Raw genomic sequence first — 21232 nt, 5'->3', positions numbered from 1 at the left:
GACGGGGAAAAGAAACTGACCCCATTGTGTACGTCGGAGCAGAACAACCAACACCTCCACGGAACAATCAGGAAAACACTGGCAGCTGAGTCTATGACACAAACTTTAAATTATTCATCTTTACAGCTTTACTCTACTTGGCAGTTCCCTTCACTGGTGACTGTCTTCTCTTCTAAGGTCAAAATGACAGAACAAATGCACTTACTCTTTTTTATATGCAAATTATACCTTATCTAAACTACCCTTCACAAACAAATAAACAAAAATTATAGCCATTTCCAAATGTTCCCAGTTGCCTTTTGTTAGTTTATAACTTGAAACAACATCTTAGAGTCTTTAACTCCCATCACGGGACATTTTCTAAATGACAAATGAAAGCATCCATTGTCACGTATGTATTATAGAAGTGAGCAAAACTAATGCACTTATACTGAAGGAATATAACCAGGAAAATGACACTTCCACTACCAAGCTTGGACTCAAAATTCCTATGATTACATTTACTGTGTTAATCTTTATCTCTGAGGAATGCCCTGACCCCACACCATATGGACAAATACTGCACATAATTTCAAACGGGGGCATATATTTTTTTTAACAGCCTTCTGTGGAGTAATCAGCATGCAGGGCCACATACAGTCCGGGTAATAAAAATACATAAAACATAAAATCATCCCCGCCTAGACTCCCCAATCCCACACACAAACACACTCACAGTCCCTCCTCCCTGCCACTTGTTGCAACATTTCCTGTTTGCCCCGCCCCATTTCCGCCTACAGAACAGGAAGTGGTTGTTATCAGCATTGCAACCTATGTCACAATCTCTTTCACAACACAATATATTTATGCATACAACCATATAAACACAAAACATACATGTGCATATGTTTGCACATATTAACCCTCTAATTTAAGTGTTGCACTACAAGATTGAGGATCATCTTTCTCAGGAGGTAATATAATTATGTTTTATTTTACACACTGAACGGACAGTAAAATGTTTTTTAAAATTACATTTGGAAATTCCATTTGTTATGAAATGCTAATATTTTGCCATTTCATTTATTATTCACTACTCTCAATGCAAATATTGCAAAATTGCATTTTTCAACTTCTAAGATCAATGTTTCTCCTGCAGTTCTTATTACATTTGCCTAAAAATCTATCTCATCAGATAGAAAGTTGTTGACATCCTAATTTCTACACTCTGGTTAGAAGTGTGGCTGCAGCAGAACATAAACAAGCACAATAAATTGAATTCGCTCAGTGCAATTCAACTGGCTTTTGTCAAGGGCCTAAAATCTGCTAAGATCTTAGTTTGTAGTAAACGCTATGCTTGTGTGGGCCTTATTAGAAGACCAGAGAATATCTCATGTTGATGTCAAGCCCCAGGAGAAACGTGCTACCTAATGACTAGAGATTCTCTGGTTCTACACCATTCCCCATCCCCCACTTCCCTGGGGCATCCTACTGCTTTAAAGGAAAAAAAGAACTATACTTTTTTTTTTTTTTAAAGCAAGACAGTGTTACAGCAAAGCCAGGGTCATATTTTAACTCTTTATCATAGGACATTTTACAACCGAAGTAACATCAGAGCTGTGTAATGCAATTGCCTCCTGAATGAATGATTTTGGGTTACATCCCCTCTCTCATTTAAATGTTTCAATCCAAAAGACAATGACATTATCATAATTATAATTATCAACAGCAAAAACAATGTTTTCTCGGTTCATGTACTGATTAGTACTTGACAAGCTTACAATTGCAGAATAATTAATTTGCTTGTTAAAACATAAAAAACATTTTTTCAGTCTGAATGTGTTACACACACGCATACACATAAATTAATGATTTGTCAAATGAAACATGCCCAAATCTAAAAATGAACTTCCATACCACATACAGATCTGTTCATTATGCCTGCAGATTGAAACCATTAAAATAAATAAAAAAGCTGTCAATAGCTCTTGAGGATTGTTTTGACCTAGATTTCGTGAATGTTTTTTATTAACAGTGCGGAATAAGTAGAAAATAATTTAACATTACAAGGAATAGTAGCAAAATAAGCTATTGGAAGATAAGTTGGATTTACTTGATTTGAAATAGCCCAAGTCTAAGAATTCTGTGTTTGAGAGTGGAAATGTAGCGGTACATTCAGAAGATGATTGAAGATTTGAAGCCACAGAAGGATTAACACAAACAGCGGCTCTCTGTGCATCGTGCTTCCCTTCTGTGGTTACCATGGATACATTGGGTGGAGCGTGGTCATGAAATCACTGCTTTCCTTACGTCTAGAGTGCCTGTCACATGGAGTGTCCCAGAGTAGGATGAATCATAAGAAAGAGACTGACCATTTTTCAGGGCATCAAGTGTGGGCCGCAGAAACGTAAAGTATGTATTTTGGCCCTTAGTGTTAATGTAGTATTGGCCTAGAGTCCAACCCTGATCCTGGGATCTTGCAGCAGGTTTTATAGCTACACTTATGTCATGAATTTACAAAGACTCAACTGTGATCAATCAAGCAGGTGTTTTGGAAAAACACTTGTTTATTTATAGAAAACTGAAAACAAACCCCTGAACACCCTTTAGCGCTGATGGAGGTGGTCTCCCTTCAATGAGCAAAGAGATGAATCCAAAAGTAACATATTCCCAGCCTTACACAATTGGTGATTAGGCAATTTGTGATCTCATCCAGAGCAATTAGAGCTATTCAAGTTATCTTCTCTACAATATCAAAACTCTGGGATTGTGCTGATGTTCTATGCTACCTAAAGAGCTGAAACCCCCCTCGGAAGCTTCAACTGTCACTCACATTCCCAGGTCATCGGTTTGCTTTCCAATACTAATAATTAAAAAAACAACAACAATGCCTACCTTACTGATGTGGAACTCTAGTCTCCGGACGTATCTTTCTATAGTTTTGATTTGCTGAAAGAAAAATGTAAAGACAAATTAGAGAAAACACACGGACACTTAAAATATGTACAGGACTTGGGATCATGCAAATTAATTGTAAATATAATAGTTCTCCTTATGAACACAGTATTTCTGAACAAAAATAATTACAACAGTTGACCAGTTTAAAAATGTATGCTTTAATCAGGGGTTTAAATGAGGTGGGACAAGAAAAGAGTTCTAAAAGAAATTTAAGTTAATCAACTCCAATACACATGCACTGAGAAATAAATGGCTTTTGTAGAAACTATTTTATTACTTTACGCTTTCAATGCTTTGCTTGTCATAAGCTGCTCTGGTTACATTGGAAAATATGCTAAAAATACACATTTATAATGCAGAAGAAGGTGATAATAAGCTCTCTTCTTGATTCAACTCACCTTGTCAAGATCATACAAGACTCCCTGGAAGAAAACAAACAGAAAAAGCAAAGACACATCACTGTATGCTCATTATAGTAACACCTTTTTCAAATCTGCAATCATATTTTTTTCTTCTGATCTACACAACCTACGCCATACTTTCAATTTGGGGGAAAAATGAGAGGGTGAGAAAAACAAATACATTAAAAATACAAAATGAAAAGTCTTCATTACAGAAGTAGTCACCCCCTTTGCTATGACAGTCCTAAATATACTCAGGTGCAACCAATTTCCTTCAGAATTCACATGATAAGAGCTGGTTTTCTGTTATCTATCCAGTTATAGTGGCACTGAGAACTTGCAGCTATAGTCGATTATAGCTGATAACAGGAATTTGAACCTGCAACTTGCCACTCAGGAGACTTTAACTTACTGCTCAATAAGTAGGTGCCTACATAACTGTATCAGTTATTTAAACAAGCAACCTACAGTGAGGGAAAAAAGTATTTGATCCCCTGCTGATTTTGTATGTTTGCCCACTGACAAAGAAATGATCAGTCTATAATTTTAATGGTAGGTGTATTTTAACAGTGAGAGACAGAATAACAGCAAAAAAATCCAGAAAAACGTTATAAATTGATTTGCATGTTAATGAGGGAAATAAGTATTTGACCCCTTCGACTTAGTACTTGGTGGAAAAACCCTTGTTGGCAATCACAGAGGTCAGATGTTTCTTGTGGTTGGCCACCAGGTTTGCACACATCTCAGGAGGGATTTTGTCCCACTCCTCTTTGCAGATCCTCTCCAAGTCATTAAGGTTTCGAGGATGACGTTTGGAAACTCGAACCTTCAGGTCCCTCCAGATTTTCTATGGGATTAAGGTCTGGAGACTGGCTAGGCCACTCCAGGACCTTAATGTGCTTCTTCTTGAGCCACTCCTTTGTTGCCTTAGCTGTGTGTTTTGGGCCATTGTCATGCTGGAATACCCATCCACGACCCATTTTCAATGCCCTGGCTGAGGGAAGGAGGTTCTCACCCAAGATTTGACGGTACATGGCCCTGTCCATCGTCCCTTTGATGCGGTGCAGTTGTCCTGTCCCCTTAGCAGAAAAACACCCCCAAAGCATAATGTTTCCACCTCCATGTTTGACGGTGGGGATGGTGTTCTTGGGGTGATTCCTCCTCCTCCAAACACGGCGAGTTGAGTTGATGCCAAAGAGCTCGATTTTGGTCTCATCTGACCACAACACTTTCCCCCAGTTCTCCTCTGAATCATTCAGATGTTAATTGGCAAACTTCAGACGGGCCTGTACATGTGCTTTCTTGAGCAGGGGGACCTTGTGGGTGCTGCAGGATTTCAGTCCTTCACGGCGTAGTGTGTTACCAATTGTTTTCTTGGTGACTATGATCCCAGCTGCCTTGAGATCATCCTCCCGTGTAGTTCTGGGCTGATTCCTCACCGTTCTCATGATCATTGAAACTCTTCAGACCCAGACCGTGTTTCTTCCATTTGTGAATAATCACACCAACTGTTGTCAGCTTCTCACCAAGCTGCTTGGCGATGGTCTTGTAGCCCATTCCAGCCTTGTGTAGGTCTACAATCTTGTCCCTGACATCCTTGGACAGCTCTTTGGTCTTGGCCATGGTGGAGAGTTTGGAATCTGATTGATTGATTGCTTCTGTGCACAGGTGTCTTTTATACAGGTAACGAGCTGAGATTAGGAGCACTCCCTTTAAGAGAGTGCTCCTAATCTCAGCTCGTTACCTGTATAAAAGACACCTGGGAGCCAGAAATCTTGCTGATTGATAGGTGATCAAATACTTATTTCCCTCATTAACATGCAAATCAATTTATAACTTTTTTGAAATGCGTTTCTCTGGATTTTTTTGTTGTTATTCTGTCTCTCACTGTTAAAATACACCTACCATTAAAATTATAGACTGATCATTTCTTTGTCAGTGGGCAAACGTACAAAATCAGCAGGGGATCAAATACTTTTTCCCCTCACTGTATATGCTAAACATTAAAAACACTGAGGCAGTAGCGTTTCTGAGTGAAACACTAAGCTATGGGCAAATTAATAAATTACTGCAGTTTTCCTCTTACCAGTCGGGAGTTTCTCTTCATGTCTTTCAGCTGTGAGGTGAGCTTGTCCAGTTCTGTTTGGTGAACCTCCAGGTACTCACTGTAAAGGGCAATGGAGAGAACCATGCAGGTCACATTTCAGGAAAGAGTTGGATCCCATTATTTAACTTTGGCACACTGCCACACAGTGAAAGATGTGGAATGAGGGGTGAATGAACAAGCATCTGAAGGATGCCCAGAGGCAGACTTACTCAAGCCCTCGTTTCAAGGCCCCATACACCTCCTCCACTCTCTTAGGCTGCGACTCCTTGGAGGAGCTGTTGGACTTGTTGCCTGACAAGTGTCCCTTCTTTGTCTTGGATTGGAGCTTCTTCTGTGTTGCCGAGTTGCCAATAAAGGAGTTGCATCTGTGGACAAACCCAGCAACTTCATTAGCACAAGAGAACATAAGGATTGAATGATGCTGATTCATTGGTTAGCTTTATGTTCTAAGTGACCATCTTTAGGGTTTAACCACCCCATACAGTCAATGTTATGGAAGATATTCCTTCTATGACCCTTCATTTTTGTATTATTGTGCCTTTCAACAACTGCAGTCTACTCCAATGTTTTTTTTCTGTAGCTTGAATACAATTGTGTAGTCAGATGTAGATCTAAAGAGGGTATTAGTGACTGTTTTAAAATAGAACCAATTAAACAAAAATCATGTATACGAGATGCTCCAATTAGGAAATTCATTGCATTCCTTAATTACTAGGAATCTGCTTTTTAAGTATTAGCAGACAGATGATGCAAAAGAAGAAGCAAACCAAGTCTTGTTTAACCAGTGTTGTAGGAATTCTTAATGCAATTTCTCTAATCTTAACCATCAGTGCACCTCAAAAACAGTGCAGATTTTTTAAAGACAGCTCATTGCATTGTAAAGCTGGGCAGCATGGCAACATAAAACATAGAACTGAAGAGTGCTTCTTCTGTCTGTGTTTACCAAAAGGCATCAAAACCCATCTAATCACTTCAGTATTTTAATCAAGAGAAATAGTCCCTTCAGAGACATTAAACTTCCATGTTGACAAGAAGATGCTGAACTCAGTGTCTAAGTGACAGTGGCATTGCTTCATTAAAATATAACCAATTATATTTTACTGAGAAAAACATCCTGAAGAAACTGAATTGACTGGAAGAAAGATATGTAAATTACATTAAACAAGTTAATTATCTGATTACAATGACGACAATATCATTACTAATGATGTATTATCAGTATTATGAATATTATTAGCACTTAAGTACAGGATTTCCAAGTCTTCAAGATCTGACCTTGAATAAACTACTGGAGAGATCTAAATGGCAGAAATCCTCACAAATACAACTGAATGACTCAGCCAGCAAAGGTCCAAACGAACAGAAACTAGGCCACTGTGTTGATGAAATGAGCAGTACACAACGTTGCTTAGAGTCATGCATTCTGAAGTGCAAGTATGTATGGTAAAATTAAAGTCATAAGATATTTCTGCGTGGGATATCTAATGTGTTGACTGAAGTCCATAACATTGAACATTATTGTTCTTTAAATGCAATATGTACTCAGTTGGTTAGTTTGTTCACTCTTGCACCCTCTGTAACCAGTGATCCTATCATCTGTACAATGCTACAGCAGATTACTAGCATCTTTTCATTCTCAATTCTACAACTGAACTACTACACAAGTCCGAGGCACTGTATTAGAGTTTTATCTGAAATGTGTGGCCCAAACATCGGGGAAACAATCTGTCATGATTTTGTGTGTGTGAATGGGGGCAATCATAGCAGGCTTCCTAACCGCATGTCAAAATGGAGACAGTACTCACCGAGACCTCCTCTCCTGCAGGGCACTGAACCCAGCGAAAGACTGACTCCTGATGATGCCATTGGGGCCCCCTGGAGAGTGCATCCCTGCGGCCATGATTTCAGGGAACCGGGAGGACACTCCTGAAACAGCAAACAGAAGCACATTTGAACACCGGGCAATGATCAGGGGGAAGGCTTACAAGACAGGATGGAGCAGATCTGTTGCAGTTTTTCCATTTGTATTATTATTATTCCAGAGACCACCTTGTTTTTAGACATCTGACAATGTTATATTTACAGAGGAAAAGACAGTAAACTCTGCATTCAGTCTGAGAAAACGGGTTACACGTAAAGACCTTTAACAGTTGACATGCGTTTTATTGGTCATTAAAGTGAACAGAAACTGCTTAGTGTAAAAGCAATAGTAAGCACATTTCTTCAAAAACAAAGGCAAAACTGCAGAATCTAGAGTTTCTCTGAAGTAAACAAACCCATCCTGCCCACTGCCTTCTGCGCACAGACCGCAGCCAGCTTCATGTGATGTCTGTTTGGATTTTATAATCTTGGTGTTCAGCTTGAGTACATTGGACTTTTGCAGACAAATACATTCGCAAATGATTTATTTTCATAGGCTGGTGTGGCCAAAACAGTGAAAGGTGCCACCTCATGGGAAACAGTCTGCATTTGCCATGTTTTCTTACTGTACGTGTAGATCCTATTACAGATATTCTGGATGGTTCTCTAGGATGGTTTGTGCTTAAATACTTTCTCATGTTAACTAGCTACTCCATCCAGGGATGCTAGAACATGGTCATAAAGGTTCAAAGTTGCAATACACAAATGTATCAGTTGCCTTCCTTTAAAGCACTACTCACTCAGTCATTGTAGATCACCAATGTCCTTTATTTTATTCCCCCAATTCTACTCTCTTTCAGCCATAAGAGTTAGTATGCACATAAACCACAATCATAACAGTAACAGGGGGCAAATAAGAAATCGGACATAAATAACTGTGCTTCACGAAGCATGCGGGGTATCGCTTGATTTACAGATACATGGGACAAGGGGATTGGATTTCTTCCAACAAATTCTGTTTAAACAATATTGGCACATTGATCTGGGACATAGAGAAGGAGCGAATTAATCCATTGTGTTGAGTGAGTTAAGCTGGAAACGATAATTGGCAATCACTTTATGGTGGCTTCCAGATTGACACATACCCCACCCCCCAGCTGAGCTCAAGGCAGAAGTCTAGACCACTGTTGTCATTGTTCCACTGCCTTTAGGGTCCCCTGCACTCAAGTCACTTGTCTGAAGGAGCACCAGAGCTCCACAGGCAACTTGAAACAGTCTACTTTCTGTTCAGGGAATATGCGATAGCTTCTAGAAAGTCAAAGAGAAAAGCAGAGCTCACCTCAGGGAACAAGAACATCCCATTCAACATGGCAGACAAAGAGGACTAGATGGAGTTAGGCTAATGGTAACGCATACTAAAGGAACCAGGATTTGATGTATTTTAATTTTGTAAGAAGTCAAGCAATTGCGAAAAAACACTGCCATTCTCTGAAATACATCACAGTACCACAGAATAGACAAAAAGGAAAAGGAATCAAGGGGAATGTTTTTCTAAATTAGGACAGACTATCTCCACAAGCCTTAATAAAAAAACACAGCTGTTCTTCTTTAAGCCTGCCAAGCTTAGAGATATCTAAACCCAACACAGAATATGAGTCAGTTTACCTGACTGGGACATTCATTTATATTCATCCATTCTTGGTGTTAATTATTGTTTGCAATCACAGATTTTCCAAAATACATCCTATGTCATTCCTTCTGCATTACAGTTTGTAGCAGAAGGAGAGAAGCTGGCGTCCGTGGTCTCTTGCCAATTCCCAGTTCATCTCAGATGAGTTATTTGAGTTAGAACTGAGCATGCCATTACAAGATTTCAGAGTCATTCACTTTGAAGTACTGTGTTACACTCCCAGCTTTGTGACACAGTGTGGGGGAGTACAGGCCTACTTTTCAAAATAATACAATACGTAGACCTACTGGTATTCATGGTGCCCCTCACAAAACCAGTCTGTATGTAGCACATGACTGGTAGGCTTGTCTCATTACTCATGTAACTTTCCTGCTTTCTCAGGCCCGCTTGTGGCAAACAGACTTTTCCCGCTACACTTCCCAATGTGCTGTGGGCATCTCAGCTGAAGCCAAGGACCCTTCAGGAAAACCCATAGGCTTCCACAAGCTGCTGTCTGGAAAACTGAAACGTGCTTTGGCACTGACAATGTGACTGGCTACCTGAACCAGTAAGATAACTCCAGTATTCTTAATTCATGGTGTTTGATAAGACCTGTAATCTCGAGTGAAGCCCCACGCTAATTCCCCTTTTCCTTAAAGCCTCACAGAACATCGACACACACCCTGTCGGCATTAAATTGGATTAGGTGGATTAAATGATGAGAAAATACTGCAAAAAACAGGGATCTGGCTAGGAATTGTGGATTTCGTCTTTTGTCAAAGGAAACTGACGACATATTTTCCCAAAGCGCTGCAGTTTATTCATCGTAGTGCAAAGGATGAACTATTTTGGGGTGCAATATTTAAATGTATCCATTAGCAACATTTCATTTTCATTACAGCACTACATTAAAGGGTTTTAGTTAGGGAATATGACACAATTAGGACAAGACTTATTCAAGTCACACCAAATATAGAAGACAAGTTCCCTGGCACTTCACTGCCACATCAAATCTGACCCAAAAAAAAATTGCAGTCGAATAAAACAATCTTTACAAAAAAGCTTGTATTGATAATGGAAACTAGTGTGATAATGTGGACTTTCTGTCAGATAAGCTGAAATATCTTATACTAGCACATCTTTGACAATAAGGGTGCAAATCTTCTTTGCATTGAATACTGAATGCACCAGTTAGGTTGTAAGAATTGTTATCACCTGTGACTACAATATTCACAGCTACACTGTCAAAGTAGACAAATCTCTTATGAATTTTAGAGTCCCTTCATTTCCATTTCAGAGTTTTTAAAAGTTATGCCACCTGTTCACTCTGCCCAGTTAATAAAACAATAAACTTTTGGCCCCTGTCTGTCGATGGCGTGTCGATGAATCCTCAGGGATCTCGGAAAGTAAAATTAAAAAGGGCCGGCTGGGCAGAGGCATCGCAGCTGTTATAATCAGCAGCAATTTGCCACTTCTAGCTTAAACCTCGTATGCAGCTCAGCCAACGTGAGGAGGCCCGAATCCCCTGCACTTAATCTCCTAGTGTGAGGCTTGCACAGGGGCTTTGCAATGTTTCCCCTCTGCAAATGGGAAACACACTGGGCAAGCAAGACGTGCCACTCGCATCCCCTCTCACAGTCGGGCACAAGCTTTATAAATCACTGGGCTAAACATGCCTGGCTGCCAAGAACAAGTCACATCATGAGATCAACCAAACATTAAACTGAGCTAGATGCTTTGGATATACAGCTTTCACTCACTGACACACACACACACACACACACACACAAAAGCCACTCTGCGGCTAAAGCCAGGAGCATGTGTGAATGAAATTAAAATCTCAGCCTACAGTACATTAGCAGTAGCGGCAGCCCTAATTTCTATGCCCTGTATAAATTATACTCCCATGGCAACTGCATACAATATACGATCTGTTACATAAAACAGTATTGCTATTATAAACCCACAAACAAGAAATGGGTTACAATATTGGCAGACAGAAGAGCTCTGCTTTTTTTTTTTAATTAAAAAAAAAAAAGATTAGATAAAAATCTGATAACTCTTGTTTCACTTTTGACATTGACATAAAATGTCACTTTTGCTTCCTCTTTTGGTCTATTTTAAACCTTTAAATACTAAACGTATTAGCTTTGCCTCACTAGTCACAATTTTTCAGTTCCCCTGTCCAAGTCTTGGTTATGCAATACATTTTTACTATTTCAGAATTACACACAGATTACATCATACACAATTCGAAAACCTTTAAGATGTTCAGTGCTATACTAACAACGTATAAGACAGGTGTTTGATTAGTAATTTTTTTGCAGAAGTTAATCAACACATTAACACAGCTAAGGTGATGCTATATATACAGTGCCTTGCAAAAGTCCAAATTAAATTATGTTTTCTATACTTGGCCAAACAGAATAAAATCTTTCAGTCTGAATTACTTTGAGAAAACATTTCTGCATTCTAAACTCAATGGACCAGTGAACTATCTACTAAAGCAAAATGTGCAGAAATAGTGTTATTTTTCTCCATGTAAATAGCCCATTGTTCATACTTGAACTTGTACTCATCTATCAATGCTATCTTTTCAGAGGCTGCTGAAGACTTATTCAGCCAAGGGAAAAGCGCAAGGATTTCAGTTGACTGAACTGAGTTAAGACACTCTATTGTTGTTTTTAATACAATAACATTGTATACATTTGACTACAACTAAACACTGAATGTGTTGGTAAATGTCTGCTGACCCATTGTGGGATATTACACAGTGGAGATTATGATGCTGTGACTAAGATTACAATTAATATGCTATAACTTGTATTCCCAACCTTAGCACTATGCCTTTAAAGCACTTGATTCAAGAAAAGTTAAAGGAAATACAAACTGGAAAGAATTACAAAATGTCCTTTACACTCTTTATGGTATTTCATAAGTGCAGCACATTTCAACATGACATGAAACATTTCTGCAAGGGGACAGCGTGTTCCTATAGCTTCCTATAGCCAAATGACCACACAGTTTTATGAGATATTGAGATATTGGTATGAGATAAGGACATATGAATAGCAGACTCATATTCAAATCAAGCTAATTCTCGGGACAATGGTACACACCATCTTCACTCATGTTCTAGTGAAAACTTCCCTTAAAAAAAAAAACAAGGTCAAATGGCCAGATTCTACATATACACTTCACCTTTGTTTATTTGTTTGCATATCCCATGTAGCTCATACTTTTTACTATTCTTAAGATGTCTGGTGCACACCAAGTGAACAATACGTACAATTCTCACTGTAACAGTCTTTTAAAGTGTATATGTAAAAGGCCATGTACAGCACCATTACATGTAACTCATGAGCTCCAATTCAGACCAAAGTTTAAAAAGAGAAAGATATAAGTCACTTAGCCTGTTTGAAAATTACTTTCAAACATATTCACATCAGTCACATGATTGTGTTATTAAATGCTGTGCAGTAAAGCGCCTTCAAGCTGCTGTCCTGCAAACGCTTGAACCCCAACTCACTGAGACTCAGATTGTGTAGATTAAACCTCTTTAAAGTGTACCATTTCAATCTTTAAAGCTAACAGAAACTATACTTAGGTTCCACGTCAGCAGTTTTCCCCTACAGCTGTGGTACAACATCAAGGACAACGTAAATAGCATTAACTTTTAGAAGGTGTTTCATGTCATACAACCCCAAAGATCATTTGCAAAGTGGGGAAAAAATTGATACTTTCCCTATGCTTGGTCATGTTACTTAATTTCTTTCTTCCCTGCTGCAGATAGTTTTGTGTCTACTCTGTAACTCCCTTTGGCGGCTACTGTTCCAGATTTCCAGATGCCGAAAAAAAAAAGAGACAGAGCTAAAACTAATTGTGTTTTTGGCTTTATGAGTGTATGGTGTGAAGGTGCTGAAATCTAATTCAAAATGTAGAGATAATTTGACAGAAAACTTGAATGTGGAGAGAAGGTTGAGACTGTAAAACACACGAGTAGGCATATTTTTTACAACAGTGATGCAAAAGTAAATCTGAACTTAGGACCAACCACCAAAGCCTGTGGTATATTTAATTCTATCTCTATTACATACTTACTAGGGGTGTTAATAGTTTACAGTTTATATGTTTAAACATTAACAAAGCAACACATGTTTTTTTTCTCATTACATAAAGTTTAACTTAAAATAGAAAGAAAAAGTCAAATACTGGTAGAAGCTGGTGGGTAACAGTCTTTCTAACTGTTTTCTGTGGGATTTGTATTGGATGTGTCACTCAAACAACAAACAAACAAAACAACAAACAAAAATGCTCATACAATTGGGGCAAAAGAGATGTTGATCAAGTCAGATCACAAAATACTACAATTGAGAGATGTCTGCCACGTTTTAAAGATTCTTCTTCTTCAGAGAAAAACACTTTAATTTTAAAACTAGTTATTTTAGTTAACAATGCGAGAAACATGATACTTATTAGTTTGAATACTTAGTTTTACATAACCGCTTTTGTTGATATATAATAATTTGGAGAGATTAGAGATATTTAAAATTGACTGCTGCAGCACAACATTTCTTGAATCTGCTTTTCTGTTGAAGTACCAATGTCATTTGGAGAACTGAATGCATCATGCATGCAAACAGATTTGTCTGACTACTTGCATCAAAAATAGCAAAGTATTTATTATTTCTTCCATGGAACCTTAATGCATGAGTCACATGCAGCATCCTTTATCTATTTTGGGAAGAGGAGCAGTCTTTCCCTCCTCCACAAATGGAAGGCAAAGAGGCCACACACTCTGAACTGATGAGAAGCACTGGTCCATTGTCACTTCAGGGATCAGAAAGAAAGAGTCCATAGAGTCGAGAACATTTGATTGTTACAAGTAGCAGACACTGAGACCCTTCTTTGTGCAAGAGGTCTTACTTACGTGATGTTGAAATCTATCTGTCCAAGAGGCACAATTATATCCAACCAGGTGCAATAACTCTGCTTATTAAAGCAAGATTAAGTTTACAACATACATGCCCCTTTTTCTTTTATGCATCCCTTTCTTTTGATACAATATAATTTGCCAGATATTAGCTTGTTGGCTGTTCCAGCTTAAGTGAGCAGGGGAAGCATATTAGTGTGGTACAATACTCTGAAAGCTCTTGACCAAAACAGTCAGTAAAGTGTGTGCCACAATATGTACTTCCCCCTGACATTTTCAATATTTCAGAGAAATCATGGTTTTCTTTTTTGTGGGTACAGACAACTATCATAATATACAGTCTAAATGTCACTCGTTACTGGAAGGGAATCTACTTATTGGTGCAGGATTTGTTGTTCTATGATAATGACCATGAAGACAAATACATACTAAAACCTAAATTAATGAAATAGAAAGTAGAATAACAAGTTAGAAATTGAATCCCAATGAGGACTATGGGATGATTTGACAGGAGTGTACGTAAATTCGATAAATACAGTGAGGGAAAAAAGTATTTGATCCCCTGCTGATTTTGTACGTTTGTACAAAGAAATGATCAGTCTATAATTTTAATGGTAGGTGTATTTTAACAGTGAGAGACAGAATAACAACAAAGGGAGGGAATGAGGGAAATAAGTATTTGATCCCCTATCAATCAGCAAGATTTCTGGCTCCCAGGTGTCTTTTATACAGGTAACGAGCTGAGATTAGGAGCACTCTCTTAAAGGGAGTGCTCCTAATCTCAGCTCGTTACCTGTATAAAAGACACCTGTCCACAGAAGCAATCAGATTCCAAACTCTCTACCATGGCCAAGACCAAAGAGCTGTCCAAGGATGTCAGGGACAAGATTGTAGACCTACACAAGGCTGGAATGGGCTACAAGACCATCGCCAAGCAGCTTGGTGAGAAGGTGACAACAGTTGGTGCAATTATTCGCAAATGGAAGAAACACAAAATAACTGTCAGTCTCCCTCGGTCTGGGGCTCCATGCAAGATCTCACCTCGTGGAGTTTCAATGATCATGAGAACGGTGAGGAGTCAGCCCAGAATTACACGGGAGGATCTTGTTAATGATCTCAAGGCAGCTGGGACCATAGTCACCAAGAAAACAATTGGTAACACACTACGGCGTGAAAGACTGAAATCCTGCAGCGCCCGCAAGGTCCCCCTGCTCAAGAAAGCACATGTACAGGCCCGTCTGAAGTTTGCCAGTGAACATCTGAATGATTCAGAGGAGAACTGGGGGAAAGTGTTGTGGTCAGATGAGACCAACATCGAGCTCTTTGGCATCAACTCAACTCGCCGTGTTTGGAGGAGGAGGAATGACCCCAAGATCACCATCCCCACCGTCAAACATGGAGGTGGAAACATTATGCTTTGGGGGTGTTTTTCTGCTAAGGGGACAGGACAACTGCACCGCATCAAAGGGACGATGGACGGGGCCATGTACCGTCAAATCTTGGGTGAGAACCTCCTTCCCTCAGCCAGGGCATTGAAAATGGGTCGTGGATGGGTATTCCAGCATGACAATGACCCAAAACACACAGCCAAGGCAACAAAGGAGTGGCTCAAGAAGAAGCACATTAAGGCCCTGGAGTGGCCTAGCCAGTCTCCAGACCTTAATCCCATAGAAAATCTGTGGAGGGAGCTGAAGGTTCGAGTTGCCAAATGTCAGCCTCGAAACCTTAATGACTTGGAGAGGATCTGCAAAGAGGAGTGGGACAAAATCCCTCCTGAGATGTGTGCAAACCTGGTGGCCAACTACAAGAAACGTCTGACCTCTGTGATTGCCAACAAGGGTTTTTCCACCAAGTACTAAGTCGAAGGGGTCAAATACTTATTTCCCTCATTAACATGCAAATCAATGTATAACTTTTTTGAAATGCGTTTTTCTGGATTATTTTGTTGTTATTCTGTCTCTCACTGTTAAAATACACCTACCATTAAAATTATAGACTGATCATTTCTTTGTCAGTGGGCAAACGTACAAAATCAGCAGGGGATCAAATACTTTTTTCCCTCACTGTATGTGTATGTGCCAGGTGTAGCCTATGCGCAACAGTGAAAGCACACATTTAATCAAATATGTATTTTGAGAACTTCAGGCCTACTACATTTTCAACAGATTTTATGCTGGTTATTTCTTTATTTAGTAGTATGTCCATGCAGTATGTCCATACCTCAACTTTTTACTACTTTACAAATGTCTATTTAGTTTAAATGGAAATTACATTAAATTCTGAACACAATGATGGCCTCTGATATTACATACTATTAAAATGGTTTGTGGATTATATTATATTTTTTATGTTAAAATGGTTTTATACCACCAGACTGCAACACTGTTAATGTGAGTGAAATGGAACTTGCATCATTTTATCCAATCCATCCAAACAATATTTAAGTAATTTTAGGGCATCTACCTTTTCTTAATTAATCTTATAAAATGGCCCACTTCAAAACATTTTTAATAACCTACCCTATTCTCTATTTTAATATACCACAGAAAGAGACCACAGAGACAATGAGACTGATACAATGTCCTCTGCCACTGAACTGGGTTTCAATGTATACTTCACCACAATCCCTGCCTGGAGCTGCAGGACATTTTACATATGAATTATTTAAAGAGCAATCCATGTTTTTGATGTTCAAGTAATGTGATAGCACCACTTTCTGAACTATCTTTTTTATAATGCATTGGCATATGAGATGTTAAGATCAAGCATTACATTTTTATCTGTGATATGCATGACTAATATGAAAAAAAAGCTTGTAGAATAGAATAATACGAAACAGAATAATTATGAAACAACGATGGATTAATCTTTGCAAAACATTTAGGCCTAGAAGTTTCCTATCTTGCACTGTCTACAGTTAAAAGAGTACAGTAAAACACGTGTCCTTTAAAATATTACCTTTTAAATTTTGATTAAATACTGTAATCCTCGTATTCGACGGTACCTACTCAATTCTTATGGAGTATGTCTTCCCCTCTATCTCTATTATATTAAATAATTTGTATAGCAATCAAGAAAAAACGCAAAATGTTAGTATTTTTACAATCATGAATAAATAGGAGAACACAATACATAATACATTTCAAAATACTGCCTACCTTTACTCATACAACCCCCTATGACTATCTTAAAATAGCTATCAGACAGATACTGTGTAGCCAGCTACCTCAGTATGAGAATTACTTTTTTTTTTTCAGAAATGAATGAAAAACATCTTAAAATCTGATTCATCATAATTGTATCCTGAAGTAATCTCTGCTTTCTTGTTGAGCACACTACTGGAAGCACAAATGAGCTGCTACAACGCATTACAGTCACAATCAGCCACATGAACTGAAGCCCCACACAGAGCAGCTAAAAATACTGTGCGCTTACTGGAAGGGGAGATCACCCACTTGTCCTAGATAAAGGCTTTGGTTTCCGCTACTGCTCCCCAGGTGGGCCAGTCAGCCACTGATTTGAACACCTGCTCTATAGTCCCCTCAGCACTCCCAAAAACAGAGGCCTTGCCCGTTATCCACCTGGTGTATTACTCACAAAGTGCCAATTTGTCATTCAGACATATTTTCCACTAGATATAAAAAGAAACACAGAAACCCTTAAAGCCTCACGATTAATCTCATTTTACACCTCTGACAAGATGAGGGTATACAATATCACTACTCTACACTACACTACTAAACAGGCTGTGTGTAATTTTAATACAAGCATGACAAGAACCATTTCCCATGAGCACAAAAAAAATACACATCCTCAATGGCCTTCTTTAACTAATGCTGCACACGTGCTATTATTGTCACGAATTAACTTAAAAACAATGCATTTTTTTGTATTTATTAATTGTTTGCGTACACATTTCATAAACCACATTGGGCTACAGCCTTGCGGTGCATAATATCGGTTCAGACTGCAATCTGCACTGAAGTGAACTGAGAATGACCGTATTGATTTAAAACAGTGTCTGTGTGTGTGTGTCCCTCCCTCTCCCTCTCCCTCTCCCTCTCCCTCTCCCTCTCCCTCTCCCTCTCCCTCTCAGCCTCCGGATATCTGGGAGCCACATGCTTTGCTCCAGCAGACTTCTCAGGGACAGCTGAGGATAAAGAGGCAGGCTTTCATCTCGGCATTTACGGGCTCGGTGTGGCTGGACTGCAGAATGTCAAAAATCTTCTGCATTCACACACCCCTCTCCCTCCAGAAATACGCTTCTGGACTGTCAGGGAGGGTGGGGGGTTACTGGGACCTTTCCATAAAGCACATTACAAAGACAAAAGCATCCAGTGTTAAGCCTTAAAATGGTTTCCCAAAGTATAACATCCACAATGTCTATACTGCCTCACAAATAAATAATAGGCACCCTTCTTAAGGTTGAATCTTTCTGTTGAATTTAGAGTGACAGCCACCCAGGACAAATGGAGAGCAGAACTAGTAAAGTTGACAATTTATCTAATTTCCATTTGGCTTCAGTGCATATTACTTTATTAACCCCCCTCTCTGTCTCTCTCTCTCTCTCTCACACACACACACACACACACAAAATAATATTGAAGAACAATGTTAAATAGGTTGTATTAGAAGAAGCTGTATGTGTACATCTAACAGGGAAATGTTTGACAATGCTTGCATTATCAAAGAATGGAGCCTAACATAAAATTATCTTCAGCTGTGTAAACATCAGGGACTTTGGGCAAAAAGTTTTAATGCTGATATCCTTTAAGCATCCTTTCCTGTTATAGCATTTTTCTTGCTCTCTCTCTCTCACTCTCTCTCACACACACACACACACACACACACACACATTTTCATTTGAGTAACCAACACTCTGTAGGGAGAAAATGTTCTGGAATACTGTGTGGGTGTTCTTCAGCACTCTACAGCCCAGCAGTGTGAAGGGTGAAGTCACGCATTGTGAGAGGTAAAGACAACACAGTGAATTGTAACTATTCTCCCATCGTCTCAAAGACACGCGCTCTTGTTAATCCTATAGAAAATCCTGGGATATGAAAACATTTTTCAAGCATCCATAGGATTGGTCAGGTGATTAATTCTATGCTTTGTAGCACTTCAATGTCCAATTTGTCTCTCTGTGATTTGAAAGAAAATGTCATGCAGATGAGACAGCAAAAACTCCACTGTGCTTCAGTGGAACCCTCCAAAAAAACTAGAATAAATAATGAAGTCAACCGAAACCTAAGAATCCTCATAAAGAACAATACAAAATACCTCACAGAGTGAAGCAGCTATGAGAATCGAATCTATCTTCTTTAGACATCTTTTTAATAGATTGGAAGCCGGCACACTCGGCAAGAATTCTGAAGCCGAAGAGAACTGTGAAATGTTGCCATTCCTAAAGTTGTGGCTTGAGAGGATTTTGTAAGGAATCAGGTCTACAAGTCATTGGTCATTGGCAATTATATATGTAGCCTACATCTATTAAATAAATGCAGCAAAAAAGACTCAGCTCACTAATAAATACTTCAATCTCCAGGCAAAATGACCTCTGTAATCACATGCTCTCTGAAATTGTTTAATTAATCCTCCCCTCACTACATAAGGATTTGTAAAGCTACATACATTAATTTAGATGTATATATAAATAAGGATTCATTACACACCTCTAGGGAACACTCATTTAATCTTTTCAATATGTACAATGGTGATACTTGTACTTACACTTTGGTGATAAAATGGATATGGAATTGTTTTACATACACATTGTGCAGTTCTGTAGCGGTTCTTATTACATCTTGGGTTGTGGTGGTTCGGATGCTTACAAATATTGACTCTGGCAATGCTCTAAGGTCAAAACAGCAGCTTTCTTTCTGGTTAAGTGAAAGTGCAGATCAGAGCCTCCCTGAATCCTAAGCAATTTTTAATTGATGTGGTCCTGTGCTCCATGTGGTATCCAGACCACAGCACCTGCAACCAAACACAGTCCTTTAGAGAGTGATTCATCTGCTCCTTAAAATTATACTTTGGGGTTCGCAGTGACCTCTTCCTTTTTAAAAAAGTACCTTTGTGTCTCTGTAATGAATGCAGTTGGATCCCCAGTACAAAAACCGCCTTTTCTGGTTCACCAAATACCCAGATGAGGTTGTACACTCTTAGACATCACCTTCACAATTGACCTAGGGGTCTTCACATTTCTGTTCTGGCAGAGAAGCCTTCAAAAGTCATGTCCAGATGTTTGAAGCAAGATGATACAAAGCTTGGAGTGCAACTTCAAGAGGGGAGAAACATGTTGCATAGGTGATTTGAAGGAACTGGTCAGCTGACAGTCACTTCACTTCACCTGACAGAGAGCCCACCTGACCATCCCACCTATCCACTGATACCCAAAAACGTATTGTGTATAAATATCTCCTTCCATCTCCACACCATAGACTTATTGTTCACAATAGGAGGAATTAAAAAAACAAAAACAACGTGCAAATAACTGATCTGGAAATAAGTTGCTGACATACATGCAAAAATACATGAGTTACAATTATGGGGCTATGTGAAAATGAGGATTAAAAGTACTTACAAAGCATTAGCCTACTTCTGGAAAACATGATTATCAAACTTCAAAGGAAATTGTACCAGTGGTGGATAGTTATTTTTTTAAACCATATTTTCACCTCAATTATTACCATGACATTATCATCTTCTACAGGTTTGTGTGGTGAGCCATGGTGGATACAAGAAAGAAGATTAGATATAATTATAATTTTCCCATAAGTACTCTTCAACATCAATGCATGCAAAGACCTGCACAAATGAGTCGCAATGCAAACACAAGTGGGCTAGGCAGTAAGTAAGACAACAGTCCTTTCTTAAATAGCACTCTATTTCTCAGGGAAGATAAAAATGTAGTCCTCAAAAAATCTCCTGACCTTTACCATGGGAATGTAATGGGATGAACTTCCCTGGCAACATGTGACAGAATGTAAAGAGTGGGTGTATTATCTATTTGAATTGTATTATTTTATTTAATACATGTATAATGCTTCTATATTATATTTGTTCAGTATACTCACATTGACAAGCACATAAACAGTTAACAGTGATTCAACCCATTGGTTTTCCATTTACTCTTTCTATAGAAGGAGACAGCATGCTAAAAGGTGAAGTTTTATTATTGTAATATGACGTTACAAACTACCACAGTATCTCACACCATGCACCGACACAATGTACAGCCAAAACGGCAAGGCTTGCACAAGCTACTATGACAAGAAAACATGTGTGAAATGTCCTTGCACTCCATATATAACAATGCAATGGAG

General features: G+C 38.8%; 1 protein-coding gene across 4 annotated transcripts in view; it reads right to left on the bottom strand.

Moving 5' to 3' along the window:
- Positions 1-21232, bottom strand: part of ripor2 (RHO family interacting cell polarization regulator 2) — a 50672-nt gene that overhangs the window by 19614 nt on the left and 9826 nt on the right. For all 4 annotated transcript variants that reach the window (XM_066715904.1, XM_066715906.1, XM_066715905.1 and 1 more), the window contains exons 2-6: positions 7251-7371; positions 5655-5810; positions 5425-5503; positions 3336-3359; positions 2875-2928 (exon numbers count right to left, since the gene is read on the bottom strand). In XM_066715904.1, coding sequence (XP_066572001.1) covers positions 2875-2928; positions 3336-3359; positions 5425-5503; positions 5655-5810; positions 7251-7371 — 434 coding nt within the window. The remainder of the gene's footprint in view (positions 1-2874; positions 2929-3335; positions 3360-5424; positions 5504-5654; positions 5811-7250; positions 7372-21232) is intronic.

This window comes from Amia ocellicauda, chromosome 10 (assembly GCF_036373705.1).
Source record: "Amia ocellicauda isolate fAmiCal2 chromosome 10, fAmiCal2.hap1, whole genome shotgun sequence".
In the NCBI taxonomy this organism is placed as follows: Eukaryota; Metazoa; Chordata; class Actinopteri; order Amiiformes; family Amiidae; genus Amia; species Amia ocellicauda.
The sequence above is the reverse complement of the archived record's forward strand: the minus strand, read 5'-3'. Positions and strand labels throughout refer to the sequence as shown.